The following is a 12,845-nucleotide window of genomic DNA, read 5'->3' on the forward strand; positions in this document are numbered from 1 at the left end:
CTGTGTGCCTCTGTATTCAGTGTTTGATGTTTGAGTGACAGGAGCTGGGACGTGCATTCACTCTAGACAGTCGCTGGGGGGGTTGAGGTGAGCCCTGCCTTGCCTGGGTGACTCATCGCTGGCCTGAATAGACCTGGTCTGCATTTGGAGTGGTGGGAGGAGTTTCTCTTGAACCTGAATAGGGTGTGTCTCCTTTTTCACAATGCTGTCTCTGCCCCCTGTGCTCATGCTGCACCAGGGAGGACAGGACTGGTTTGGACTGGGTTCAGAGACCCTTGCCACAAATAGAACAATTACATTTTTGGGTATAAGTAGTGCACCTATAACACCAGGATTTTAGATTACTTCAAGGAACAAGAGGACCCTGCCAAGAAAAAAGAGTAGAAGGACTGTGTGGGGAGTGCTGCCTCTTCTGAGTAAGGGTGGGTTGGCCTGCAGTTACTGCTTCTGTCTGTGGTGGAGAAAAAGGACTGCCTCTTTTTGACCTGCTGAGGTATCCTGCTTGTGAAGGACCCTCCAAGGGCCTGTTTGTGCTGGCCTCCTGGTCTGGGAAACTCAGAGATATCAAAGTTTCCATGTGCTTTGCTCTATAAAGCTTTGCCTTCACCGAGGTTTGTGTGCTTGGTTCTGCAAGTGCTCTGTGTGCTTTATTTCCCCGGCATAGTCCGCACAGGCTGCCAGGTGTCTGCTTCTGACTTTGGAGGACCTGGACATGGTCATGCTCTCTCACTGTCTTCTTTTCCTTGATTGGTTCATCATACCGGCTGTTGTTTAATCAGTAATCTGGAGGCAGAGAGACCTGCTCCATCACTCAGCTGAAATTCAGCTTTACTCCCTCACTTTCTAGGTTACAGGGCACCAGTGAGTTTTTAATTCATATCAAGGAACCCAAGAGACCCTCTCCAGCATGGGCCTTAAACCATGCTAGTCTGCACTAGTTTGCCCATCCACCTTGAGCACAGGGACTGGGCTCTGGGCTCCTGTGAGCAGTCTCTTTCGTTAGGTGTATACTATATTCCACTCCTGTTTCTCAGCAGTCCAGGCAGGATCCATTACCAAGGAGGCCCATAAATTCTTACTAGAAATGGGGGTCTCTAGTTGGCAATGGTTTGCACCTTTGTCCAAGTAAGGACCCTTGCTTCTAGTCAGGGTAAGGAAGTTACGCCGTTAGACAACCCCTGCTCACCCGCTTGGTAGCTTGGCACGAGCAGTCAGACTTATCTCAGAGGCTGTGTGTAAAGCATTTGTGCACACATACAGTAATACAGTGAAAACACAACAAATGGACACCACACATGTTTAGAGAAATAGGAAATCTTTATCTAAACCAAACAAGACCAAAACGACTAAAATCCACCATACATATGTCAAGATGTCATAAAAAAATTGGTTATTCACAAACATAAAGCTTGTAGCAACAATTAGCTCCACCTGGGGCTATTACGAACTTCGGGACCGATAAAAATCCAAAAGTACGGTACGACCGTGCCATGGCAGACCAGGCGTTGGTTCCTAACTGTTGCCAGAAAAGTGACGACACGGTGGCGGCGAGGAATCGGTTCCATACGATGGTATGTGGTCGATCGATTCGGGAGATCACCCACATCAGGTATCGGCTCAGCGATGAGGCACTGGGGAGGTCAGGGCTGAGGTGCGAGTGTGGGTGGTGCGTCATGAGCGTCACAAGCAGTGCCTTCGGCTCTGGTGCAGGCAGGGCCTCAGGGATGGGGTCAGAGTCGATAGGCGGCAGCAGCAGATGTTGGGGCTGTGGTGCGTGTCTGAGCGGTGCGTCGTGCACTTCACGAGTGGTGCCCACGGGTTCGTTGCAGGTCGTGGCCTCGCTCGTCGACATTGCTTTTTCCCTCTTTGACAGCTGAAACAGCAGTTCCAGGGGTTGGAGGACAGAGGAAGTAAAGTATTTGTGTCCCTGAGACTTCAGAACAGGAGGCAGGCTCTACACCAAGCCCTTCGAGATCTTCTTCAAGCACGATACACAGCACAGTTCAGTCTTTGTCCTCTCCTTTGCAGAAGCAGCCACCGCAGGCCAACCCAGCAAAGCATCCACACAGCAGTGGGGCAGTACTCCTTACAGCTTCTCCAGCTCTTCTCCTTGGTAGAGGTTCCATCCAGAAGTATTTTAAAGGTCTGGGCACAATATTTATAACAAATTTTCCTTTGTTCTCTTGTGGCAAAGTGTCTCTCAGCTCAGTCCAAACCAATTCTGTCCTCTTTGGTCCAGCTTCTTGGCAGGAAGTGGAGACTGCATTATGTACATGAGACAGGGCATATTCAGTTGCAAGCAAAACTTCTACCACTACTCTAAATGCACCCCAGGTCTATTCAGCCCAGCTACGAGTATCCCAGAAAAGGCATGACACACCTCAACCCCCCGTGGCTGTCTGCAGTGAATGCACATTCCCAGCCCTTGTCACTCCAAAATCAAACAGTCGATACACTACCCAGTAGAGACACATAGGATGGCTAAGCAAGAAAATGCCTACTTTCTAAAAATTGCATTTTCAAACCCATAATTTAAAAAACATCTTTACTAAAAGATGTCTTATGAATTCTGTATTGAGAGAACTTGTCTTGTTCCCATGGCAATTTGTACTTCTAAGATGTTATAAAGTATCTCCCATTCTAACCTATGGCGCTGATAGCCTTTCAATAGTGAAAAATGTAATACACAGTATTTCCCTATCAGGACATGTCACGCACCCAATACATGTCCTATCTTTCACATACACTGCACCCTGCCCAGGGGGAGAACTTAGGCCCTACCTTAGGGGTGACTCACATGTAAGAAAAGGGAAGGTTAGGGCCTGGCAAGTGTGTGCACTTGCCAGGTGGATGTGGCAGTTTAAACTGCATGCAGACAATGCAGTGGCAGGTCCGAGAACCCTTTGAAAGGCTGCTGGTGTGGGTGGCACAATCAGTGCTGCAGGCCCACTAGCAAAATTTGATTTACAGGCCCTGGGCACACACAGTGCACTGTACTAGGGTCTTAGCGGTGCATCAAATAAGCCAATCATGGAAACACTAATCCATATCATAATTAATACAGGGAGCACTTGCACGTTGGCACTGATCAGCAGTGGCAAAATGCCCAAAGCATCTAGACCAGCAAAAACTAAAATCAGCACACAGCAAAAATACTGGAGACAGAGGCAAAAAGACAGGGAAAACCACACCAAAAATTCCAGGTCTAACAATTTTCCAAATGTTCTTTGCAAACTTTCCAGGTAATTTTGCCTCACCGTCTGGAGACTGGCTGTCAGCGACACTATCCGTGGATCTTAGGAATTCCTCTGGTACTCTACGGTGTATAATGTCTTCAGTGAGAAGAAACACTTAAACCAAGTGGGGAAGTTTCAATCCCACTTTAATAGCCATGTGGCAGATGGGGAATATTGATTCATTCCACTATCAGGGCCCTAAAAACAGCCCACAGTATTCCTCTCCTGTTCAGAGCAGAAACAGTCCTTGCTTCTTGTGGTGGTATTACCCTACAGGAAGGATGTCTCAAACAGGTATCTCTAACAGTAGGAAACCACATGAGCCCAATCGTGTCTGAGGGCTTTGCATCTGGCTGCCGTCAGCCTTTGAGAGTAGCATTTTGTAGAGAGACGAAAGGGCAGGTCCTGACTGAACGATTCCTACCCTACAGCAAATGAAACTGTTGTCTCACTTTCCCACACCTTCCATCAAGCCAAATGATGGTGGTCAGAAAGAGACACTCTGAAGGCATCTTCTAAAAAGATCACTGCTACATAACTTACACAGCCCTGTCTTCCCCTTCCACAAGTTACTGTCTAATGCTAATCCAAAGGTTTTCCAGTCCAATCTGGGAATAGTGTACCGTTACCATAAATACTCCCTAATGCGCACACCACTCCCTGAGGGTTATCAGTGCAGTCTCCAGACACACGACAATACTGGTAATTTACCTGAGTGAGAGCAATAGCATTTTACTCTCCAAGAACAGGCCTTTTTCCATTCCTTGTTCTAAAGATCATAACAACTGTGTGCTACCACCATGGCTCCATAATTATGCCCCAAGACAGTAGCCCTGTGTCCTAGAAAGGCACACTTTGTGCATACCTTCAGATTACAAAGCCGCTCTCTGGATCTCAGACCCTTCACACAAGCTGTTTCTCAGCTTGTGAGCATGATTGTCTCACTGGGCACAAAAAACAGGACCCTAGGGAGAACTACAATTGTCATACTCATGGCAGTCCTAATAATAGTAAAATGAGATTTTGCATAGAAATTAACAGATTTTTTAGGAAGATTAATGCAGTAGGATGCAGAGAGATTGGTGAGTGACACCCAGAAATAGCACAGCTAGAGGAACCTTGACAAACTGGGGTGAAGTAGAGAACTAGTGTTCCTCTAGACTGACCTTAGAGGATTTACACAGATGCACATGAATGCTTGCATGCAGGCATGGATAGTCCGAGAACAGAAGAGAAAATCCTTTCCAGGGTCCGTGAATTTGTGGACAGGTAAAAATCTTCCTATGAACATGCATCCCTCCTATTTTGCCTCAACTCCCTAGACATACTGATGTTCTTTATTAAGAACATTTGACATGTAAACTTCGGGTTCAAAGTCACTTTTTATTTAAATAACTTTTCTATGGCCTAAACATTACCTTTCAAACACCATTGATTAATTCTTCATTAATTTCCCCCTTTTCACTTCTTCATTAAGTCTTCTGCAGTCCCCTCTGCTGCATGGATCTAAAGTCCAAACCTACCGAGTGACCGAGCCATCTCTGGCCTGTCTTTACAGCTAGTCTATTTTCTATATCTGCCTAAAGACAGAGCCAGCTCTCCTGCCACCCTTTCCACCATAGGTGAATCCTGGTATCTGACTAATGTTATTGCTATCACCATTAACTGAAGGCGATCAGGATTCAGCATGCAATCAAAGAAACCTGGGACGCTGTGAACATTTTTGTGCATTTTTAAATGTATGTTTTTACAGCTTTCAAAATGCGGGTTTATTCTCAAATGTGCATGCACACATTAACATTATGCTATTGCATTTGAAACAAATTGCTATGATTTGTCAAAATGCCTTTTTCTAGCTTATGCTAACAGGCCTCAGTTACGCCTCAGCACCATCTTGTTCAAAATGGATGTCTCTTCCTGCATGTTCACTGTTCATTATTTCTGCATCATACAGTCAAGTGAAGCTATGTTGGTTTATTTCCTTTGAAATTGTTCTCAAAGAAAACTTTCCAAAATGAGCACAGTATGGTTACAGTTTTCCAAGTCCCTCCATTATCTTACTGGCTGTATTCATTCACAATAGTTTGCTGTTGCTTTTGTAACTAGTATGTCCTGCCATCTCCGGGTGACATTAGCCTAGAGTGGGCAAAACAAATATTGATGTAGTGGGATAGTGATTGGGTAGTAAGGCAATATGATGTTTAATAGACCTGTGCTCAGCTTTACTATTCCACCATGCGGTTGTAGTACTTTTTTATGCAATAAAACTATATAGAAACCCTTGATTTTGAGGGAGAGACAGATTTTTAGGGTGTCTTTTCTTTTTGATGCTACTAGGGCAGCTGCCCAATTTCCTATTCATTTTGCTGCTCATTTGGGACTTAATATTTTCTTGATTTTGTGCCTGTTCTGTATTGCTCTGTTAATGAGACCTTTACAGCAATAGCTTCATGTATTTACATTTACAGGTTTTGTCCCACACATTCTGAATGTTTGTAATAAATGTTATTAAATTCCTGTTCCTGCCCTAGAACTCAATTATTCAGTCTGTCCTTACCTAATTGACTGTAATTTCGATAATCTGAATGGTGACGTCTCTCTGGGACAAATTGCCTCATGAAATTGACATTTAACACTGTCTCTGATTCAGCCACCTGTGGGCATGCTGTTGAGGTAACATTTTGGGGTGTGCAATTGCCAATGTCTTAGGTCATGAAATGTAAAGACACTTTACTAAAAATGGAAATCTGTTGGTGTGAGACTGGCACTTCTCTATGTTGCTTAAAGTGTAGCTGAGGTGTTTTAATGAGCAGGAAGTATTCAATAGCATCAACCTGTGCCAAGATCCACCCGGTATGTACTTGTAAAATACACTGTGGCTGGTTGTTTACCTAGTTAAGTGCCATTGGCATGCCCCACCTGAAGTGCACTGCTTCCTTGAAGGACTGGCTAAGTCAGCAACATGTACGAGCTTGAAACCTCCCAAGATGTCAAGGCATTGCAGTGCTGTGTTGTGTAGTAACTGATCCTATTGTTTGTGCACAAGGGGCACAAACTGCGCTAGCTGCAGCCCTGTGGAGGAATAGCTTAAGGTAGGAGTGGCAACCGAGCAGTCTGCTGCAGGTGCTGTTTGTTCAGGTTGTACTACTTTTGCAGTGTTGGGCAGCTGCTGTGGCTTCTGATTAAGATGTGCACAACCAGCATTGTCTGCTCCAGTGCCACTCAGCATGGCAAAGCCTTTAGATCAGGGCAGTCAGTTCCAGTGCAGAAGCTAAGCAGTTTCGTCCAGGAGTGGTGAGCCGTACGTTTTTAAAAGATTGTTTCTTCTAACCCATCACACTATGGGCCTGATTGAAAATGTGGAAGACGGGATACTCCATCACAAACGTTACGGATATCCATTCCACCTTATGGGCAATTCAGTAGATGGTGTATCCATCACATTGGTGATGATGTATTCCATCCATCAAGTTCCAAATTATGCCTTATGTACTTAGAAGTAGAGCTTCAGACTTTCCCAGAACTGCTCCTTAGCCCCTCAAAGAATATAAAACCAGCTTGCTGATTAACTTGTCCTCAGATGGGGAAAATGGTAGTCCCTATGTGGTCTTGTTCACTCCCTACCTACAGACTCGCAAGTGAAAAGGCAAATGCCATCATTTAGGATGATTGAAAACACACCTTTATTGTTTTAAGAAACTAAAAAGAACCTTTTGATGATGATGAAAACAATGTCCCTGGTTCGACAGAACAAAAAGCACAGCTACTGTCTGGTGCACTGCAGTGCATCAAATCTCATTGGCAGAATGATTTTCTTTTAATGGATTTAGGCACATTAATATAATGTGAAAATTTGAATCATAACATTTCATTTTAACATTTTCTTCAACTTCTGTTTCTATATCTCTAGGACCAAGGAACACTAATTGCAATTTCATGTCTGGAATGTGAATATGAAGTTCAAAAGCTTGGTTCAAGAATTACAACTTACTCTAAGAGTGCTGTTGAGGTACTGACATTTATTATTTACTTTAACTCACATTGGCGATAACGTATGCTAATACACTGTTGAATGCAAGGTGAGTACTTGGGAAAACAGTCTCTTAGAAGAGGTTATAAATAATTGGTCAAACAGTTCCTTTCAACAAGTTAGATTATGTGAAGTATAACTGCTGCATCTACTGACAGACATTTCCACTGAAATGAACCGTTAGTCGAATATTGCAATGGTGTCCTGTGTGAGACTGGGACACCAAAAGGTGGCGCTTAAAGGTATTTTGAACCGTCAACAGTTCATAATTATTTATTTACTCTTACTCTCTCTACCACTGGTCCAGCTACTTCTCAGGGGATCCCACCATTCTGTCCCTTTGCTATCCCACACTCAGTGCCCCTTTGTCCACACTTCCTGCCCATTTCTCAGAATTAAAAGCGGTGTGCACTGTCTGAACTATGGGGCTGTATTTGTACACCTTGTTAGTGGGATCACAACACACCCATTCTGACTTTCTTCATTTTTGGCATCCCCACCTGTTGGCTGCTAGGGTGTACAATGTTCTAATTAACTCATAAATGATCAAATTTTTCCGGAAAAACGCTGAACTCAAACCCCATCATGCCTAATAATTTTATGGATTACTTTGTATTAAATTATTAGCAAGAGATGTGCTGGAAATGCATGGTCTCTATGATGGTGAAGCAGGTGCACTGCTACATTTGGTGCTTCTGGAGGTAAACAAGAAGATTTTGAGGCTAACTCACCTATGCTTCATTTACACAATCAATATACAAGAGTACTATGACCTTCACAGGAGTGAATCCCAGCATAAGTAATATTGTTTGAATATTTGTAACGGTAGACAACGTCCTTCAGCATACTTGAGATCAGAGGTGTTAAGTTGGGAATTTCAAGTCCATTAAGACAGAAAAGAACATGGGTGGTTGGAATGTGGGAGCCAGGTCTCAAGGTTGTAGGCCAGATCATATCAATAGGTAATGAGGAGGTAGAGCTACCAACCACCACAATTTCTTCCTTTCTGTTTCTGATTCAGGCTATTGTCCTACATCCACTTGTTCATGGCTGGAACACAGTTGGACAATATGTTCCAGGAGAAAAAAAGTAATTGGTTATAGCTTTAAGATGCGCTGGGTGTGATCTGCATAGTCATTAGACTTGAAAGCAGATGAATTGATTAAATTCACATGAGGTGCATAGTAAGTATGGAGTGAGTGTAAATTTCTGTAAATCCTTGGTGAAGTCTTCACCGAATGGTATCTTAAGAAGATTGGGTCAGTAAAATGATAACCCTCTAGGCTTTGTTCATCATAAACTTTTAACTAGCGGAGTACACCAGTCTTCAAGCAGACTCAACCCTCATTGTTTTGAGGCTTATTTCAAGGTCATCAATGTGTAAAACAGCCGACAATCTAACAAGATGACAGCTCTGACGCTCTTCCTGCGGTTGCAGGTCTACCGTTGAACATGGGTCTTAAATGAAGACTAATGGGCCTGATCTGATTGGTCTCTAACTTCCCCTTCCCTTACATAAAGCTGTCTTTTTTGTTGACAATCTTGTAGTTTTTAAGTAACTAAATGTTGACATGCAGTGTTATATAAAACTAGGAAATAAATGGAGACCTCCACTGATTTTGGCCAATGAGAAGACCTGCTTTTGCCTCTTTCACGGATCTAAGTGGTGGCTGTTCTCAATAAAAAGTAAAATGTGTCCAATAATCTCCTGCTTAAAGTACTTGGCAGAATATGTCAGATTCAAATTGGCCATTAAGTTGAACTGTTCAGCTGGATTGCTTGTCTTTTTTTCATATGAAGTTAACTGTCACTGCCCGTGTAAACTGACAAGGCTCCAAAGCAATAAGGTTAGGTATGTTAATAACCATTCGGGTTCTGCAATTTCAAGGATTTTAGCCACTACTTCAAAGAAACCTTAGCTTTTTGTATAAATAATGTTTATTACAGATCTGCCTAATTTATGGGACTAATGGACTAGAGAAAAGAACTTCTAGAATTCTTAACTAGGGCTCACGCTGATGGTTAATGGATGAACATCCTTATAACAAAACCTGACTTACTACCTACTGCTCCTGCTCAGTTTCAGTTTTCCAATGCCCCACTCAAGACCACAGAGAAGTTTCCCCAAATTTAAATACTCAAAGTGCCTGTTAGACTTTAGGTACTGCAACTCCCATAAGCACTCTTTGCCATTACTGCAGAGTGTCTAATAAATGCGGGTCCTGGTATGACTGAGACCTGTCAACCTGTATGTGTTCACAATTGAAGATGCTAGCAAGGAAGGAGCAATTCTGCAACGTTCCTAATTTCCCCTGCCAGCTCACTGCAACAGAAGAATGATCTATGCTGATATCTGGCTAGGAGCACAACTGTCTCAAGTGATTTATTGATTCATAAGAATAACCCAATACTGTACAAATCAACTCTCATAAACCCAAAATCTAGAAATTATTTGACTTATGTGTAGCAACTATGTTAGCAGATGTTAGACCTGTCAGCATTAGGGTGGGTTTCCACCAAACATTCTTACACTTGAATAAACTGTGTCCTGTGCCTGTCCCAAGGGCTGCATACCCTGTCTGGAGTCCTGGCAGGGACGGCAGTGAACCTGTGCATTTTAAAGAGGATTTCTAGAAGCTTATCCCACCTTTTAGATGATGGACACCAGGTATAAATATTGGATCTGAGACACGACCTCTTCAGTTCACTTCTGGACTTTTGGATACTCTGCCAGGAGGAAGGACTGCTGTGCTGCTGAAAAGACTTCAATTCTGCTAGACTACTGCTCAGAAGAACTACTGCCCTGCTGTGATGACTTGCTGCCTGCTGCCCTGACTTGCTGCCTGCTGCCCTCTTGCCTGGGTGAGATGGACTGGATCTGCGTCTTTTGAACCCAGGATCCCAAAGGGACTCTAAGGGCTTATTGACTCGCCTCCTGAAAGAAGATTCCAACAAACTTGAACCCAGCACCTGGATTATGCCTTCTGTGAGTTCTACCCTTCCAAGTGGTGCCACCCTCATCCTGGACCCTTGGAAGAAGGCTTGACAGCTCCCTAGCCCATCTGTGAATCCAGTAGAACTAACGCATCTCCTCTACTCTATGGTGCAACCCCAAGAGGAACCGACGCATCACCTCTGCTGTGAGGGTTCTCCCGGCCTAAGTACTCTGAATCGACCTCGCAGCCCACATTAAAAATACCACCTGTGCAAATTTTTCCTGATGCATGCCCTGCATCACAAATCTCTCATCAAAGGTAGCCTCAATGACAACGCAAGTTCTTGCATCACAGCCTCACAGCTACTTGGAACAAACGCATCGCCTCGACTACACGACACATCCTTGACACCGGACTTTGAATCACAAGCCCTGGACAATGACACAGGACCTCGCAACACTTGGAACAGACACTTTGCCTCCGTTGCTCAACGCATCTTTGGCGTGGGACATTGTATTGCTCTGCAGCCAGGACCTAAGGTATTGTTGTTCAATGGGCCTAACTGAAATCTTAAAACCTGGATTCCTCTGGTTCTGCTGGTTGTATTTTAGTTGTATTTGGTCTCATTTTATTTATGAAAAATTACTCTAAGTTTCCAAACTGGTGTTGGATCTTTTTATGGTGTGTTCTACTCGGACCAGTCATTCCGTCAAGCTATTCAAACAGGCCGCCATGGCATCAAGTTTAGCATCAATAGCCTGGACGCCAGATTTCAAGTCCACCAAGAGGGCGGCTTTAGCATTTCCAAGGCCCTGTGTGTCCAACACCGATTCAGTTTCTACATCCGGTACAGGGTCTGTTTGATGTGGAGTTTTCAGTGCATCAAAGGACAGTTTGCCCTGTTTGGTGTTGCCTTTCCCCATGCTGCCTGACTGTGATCAGAGGGTCTCAGCTGCACTGACAAATAACGACAGGATCCAGCTAACAGAGTCTGGATGCAAATTATTACCAGATCAGTTCGAACACAGGGCAGGGAGCCAAAGGAATGGGCAGCCACTGATCTGCTATAGATAGGAGTTAGAGAGAAATCCCCACTGTGCCCCTCTAGAGTTTGAACAATTAGGTATGCAAATCACTGGATGCAGGGGGATTGAATACCTAGGCAAAGATGGTATGTTGAAGGACTGGTTGCCTAGTCATAAACGGTATGTTCAGGCAGGGCCCAGTGCCATAAGGAGGAGAGGAGCCCGCAGTGTGGACATCATCTAGCAGTTGAACTGATCTCGGTGGCTCATCCTCAAGGATTTGCCAAAATGGCTCCAAGCAATAGAGTCCTGTGAAGGTCGCAGGTCTCTCAATGGCAGTGGGTGGTCTTGAGCTCTGGAGGAGTCCTCTGGACTCTGGAAGGGAAGATGCCTGCACCTAGCGTCGCACAGCCGAAGCTGACAGAGGCTCTGGCCGAAATTGAAAATCCGCTCTACGGCCGCGCACCACGCTGCCATGAAAGTAGCAACCCCACCTGGCACGGAAGGCAGGCGGAGGGGATGCTTCAGGGTGACTGGCAGCCCCAAATGTGTCCGGGCTTTGGAGTTACATCCCCCTCAACCCTAAGGCTGCAGTCTTCCACCACCAGCTTCACCCAGAGCCCGGCCAGGCAGATCCTACTGAGGCTACCAGCCCTACTCGACCAACATCTCACAGCGGGCCCGCTCTGGTTCAACACCGCCTGACTGTCCTGGATGAGTGATGCCTCCTGCAGCTCATCTCTAGCACGCCATCTCAGTCCCCTGCATGGCCACGCCCCCTTTGACTGATGACTCTATTGTAAACCTATTTACTATAGGCAAAAACATAGAATGGTTCACAACTGGCAAAAAATATTTCGGAACATACCCTCAGCTCCCAACTGGAGAAATTGACGGCAGACTTGATGACCTTCCTGCATTCTTTGGGCTTTCGCCTATCGAATAGTCACCTCGAGGCAGACCAGCCCCCATCTTACAATCATTTCTCTTCACAAAAAATTGCTTTGTTGGATTATACCAGTTGACAACTTTAAAGCTATTGTATAATTCAAAATTGCATTGATTTGTAGGAAGTGACCTGTAAGAAATTGGGTTATTGGTTGAGGGGGTGAAACCCTACTCAAGAAGGTTGGGTTGCTTGGCACTAAGCAGTCATGCTTAACTCAGAGGCAATGTGTACATTATTTGTGAAGCACTTCACACAGTAAAGGAGTGAAAACACACCACAAAAGGATCACACACCAGATTGGATAAATAGCATCATTTATATAAATAAAATAAGACTTCAGTGAAAATAGCTTCAAAAAGTACAAAGTGGCAACTGTGGATATCTGGTCGCGTCAGACCGGGTCAAAGTCAGAAGTTCAGGCCGACTGTGATTGAGCGTGGGCCAGCTACATGGACCCAGTTAGGCCTGCTGAACAAGTGTACCTTACATCCTAGTTGGTGAGCAATGCGAGGTCCCGTGCTGAGGATTTGTTTTGGAGCCAAGGCGATACGTCAATTCCAGGTGCTGCGATGCTGCAATGGTGGGTCCTGTGTTGTCATCGAGGATTTCATCGACGAGTGCTTGCGATGCGAAGCCCTGCATCTAGAGTAAGCTGCACATTTGAGGCGA

General features: G+C 44.6%; 1 protein-coding gene across 1 annotated transcript in view; it reads left to right on the forward strand.

The window, feature by feature from the left end:
* CFAP46 (cilia and flagella associated protein 46) overlaps nucleotides 1–12,845 on the forward strand; it is a 1,240,276-nt gene that overhangs the window by 324,566 nt on the left and 902,865 nt on the right. The window contains exon 11 of the mRNA XM_085606190.1: nucleotides 7,147–7,245. Coding sequence (XP_085462316.1) covers nucleotides 7,147–7,245 — 99 coding nt within the window. The remainder of the gene's footprint in view (nucleotides 1–7,146; nucleotides 7,246–12,845) is intronic.

This window comes from Triturus cristatus, chromosome 1_2, assembly GCF_964204655.1.
Source record: "Triturus cristatus chromosome 1_2, aTriCri1.1, whole genome shotgun sequence".
In the NCBI taxonomy this organism is placed as follows: Eukaryota; Metazoa; Chordata; class Amphibia; order Caudata; family Salamandridae; genus Triturus; species Triturus cristatus.